This window comes from Solanum stenotomum, unplaced genomic scaffold, assembly GCF_019186545.1.
Source record: "Solanum stenotomum isolate F172 unplaced genomic scaffold, ASM1918654v1 scaffold24661, whole genome shotgun sequence".
Taxonomy (NCBI): Eukaryota; Viridiplantae; Streptophyta; class Magnoliopsida; order Solanales; family Solanaceae; genus Solanum; species Solanum stenotomum.
Genome location: NW_026028146.1, coordinates 1 through 2,014, shown reverse-complemented (window position 1 = coordinate 2,014; position 2,014 = coordinate 1). Strand labels below are relative to the sequence as shown.

General features: G+C 31.8%; 1 protein-coding gene across 1 annotated transcript; it reads right to left on the bottom strand.

The window, feature by feature from the left end:
• Positions 1–157: 157 nt before the first annotated feature.
• LOC125851341 (uncharacterized) lies at positions 158–907 on the bottom strand (the record flags this gene model as incomplete). The annotated part of the gene is made up of 1 exon (XM_049531122.1): positions 158–907. A coding segment is annotated over exon 1 (750 nt), but the record flags the coding sequence as incomplete, so codon positions are not given.
• Between the last annotated feature and the right edge of the window lie 1,107 nt (positions 908–2,014).

The window sequence follows — 2,014 nt, the reverse complement described above, 5'->3', positions numbered from 1 at the left end:
TAGTGCCATTTGCTCTTTATGTGAAATGCCCTTTGATTCATCAACTAGTATTCCAAAATAATCACCATCCAAGTCTTTGATGATAGCTATCCACAATTTCTTTTGGAATTGTTGAACAAATCATCATATCATTTTTTGGAGCATGTTGTAATATCACCTTTTCCACATCCGGACGATTAACCCCATGAAATTTCAAAAGTTCAAGAAAAAGACCTTTGTAATCGGAATCTTCACTCTCATCATGACCACGAAATGGCAATCCATTTCTTAAGAGAAACCTTACCACATTGATTGAGGCATTTAAACGAATTTGATAATCACTTTTTGTTTTTTCACTTTGCTTGTGAAGAGAAGATTGAATTGATTGACGTTGATTCGCAAAATCAAGCATCCTATTCAAACATTTGTTATGAATACTATTCACCTCACCAACATGCAATCGAATCCTTTCCGGACCATGGTTCCAATTCTTAAAACCATCTTGTGTAAATGATTTTCCCGCATTACCACGACTTTTAAATTCATTCTTGAAGAGATAACAACACAAATAAAATATAGCATCATCATCTATGCTATATTCCAACCAAGCAGAATTTGGAGCATTAAACCACTCAGGATTAAATTGCCGATTACTAGTCCCAAATGTTGTTTTAGGATATACACGAAGTTTTGGTTGATAAGGCCCCATCAAAATATAATGTCTCCTCACAACATCTCTAATATTAGAATCATATTCAAAGATGGGTTTTCTTTCTCCGGGATCCCGTTTGAGAGATCCAACCCCAAGAATACAATCAACATTTGAAGAAGAAGATGTAATTGTCTCTCTTTGAGCTTCTGGAGCTACATGTGAACTAACAGATAGACCGCTACTAGAACGTGGTTTCTTAATCAAAAATTTATCCATTTAGATATTCAAGGATAAATGTTCCTATAAATTCAAATAACTATTCAACTTAGTCACAAATTTAACTAGCAAATTTAAAATAAAATAAGAGAATCACATATCTTTCACAATAAAAAATAAGGGAATCGCACCCTTGCAAGTTCAAATAAAATAGAGGAATCACAATCCTTGCAAGTGTAACTAAAATAGAGGAATTACACCCCTTTCACATTTAACAATAAGAAAATCACACATTCATAATAAAAAGAGGACTTATGCCTCTTTTGCATTCGAAATCACATATTCATAGAAAGAAGAGGAATCACACCCCTTTCACATTTAAAAAAATAAGGGAATCACACCCCTTTCACATTAAAAAAAATAAGGGAATCACACCCCTTTCACATTAAAAAAAAGAAATCACACCCTTCAAAATTGATAATATAAGATGAAACACATTTCTTACAAGTTACATCCGCAAAATATGTAAGTTTGAGATAATCAATTCTTTAGCTATTGATGATTTCCTATTATAAGTAATGACAAGATTTTTTTATATGAAAACCCTAAAATTAAAGTGATATATACATATATTTTTTTTTTTTTTTGTCTTGTTAGTTTGTATATTAAAAAGAGAAATCATAAACTAAAATTACCTTAAACTTTGACAATGATGATTTCTCTAAATTCTTAACTTGAAGTTGGAGACTTGAAGCTTCTTCTTTGTGTGGAAAATAGAAAACAAATTTGAAGAGAGAAGAAAAATATTGTTGGAACTTGGAAAGTGTGTGGAAAGGAAACTTTTGAAGTCTTTGACTTTTAGAACTTTCAGAATTTAGCTTCTTTTTTTTTTTAAATGAAAAATGTGTTTTTAGTTAATAAAAATAAATTGCAGCGAATTGGGGCTGCCTGGGATCGAACCTGCGACCTGTGAGTTGAAATCTTGCAGTGGTACCAGTGAATCATCCAACCATTTTGAGAACGGGTTCAACAAGTTTTAATTTAATATATTCTTTAATAATTATAGAAGTAATATATCGAGTTTAGTCGGATGACCACGGGTTCGGATGACCCAAAATTAGTACATAAATTCGCCCCTGGCTAATATAGTAACTGAATCAAAGGAAA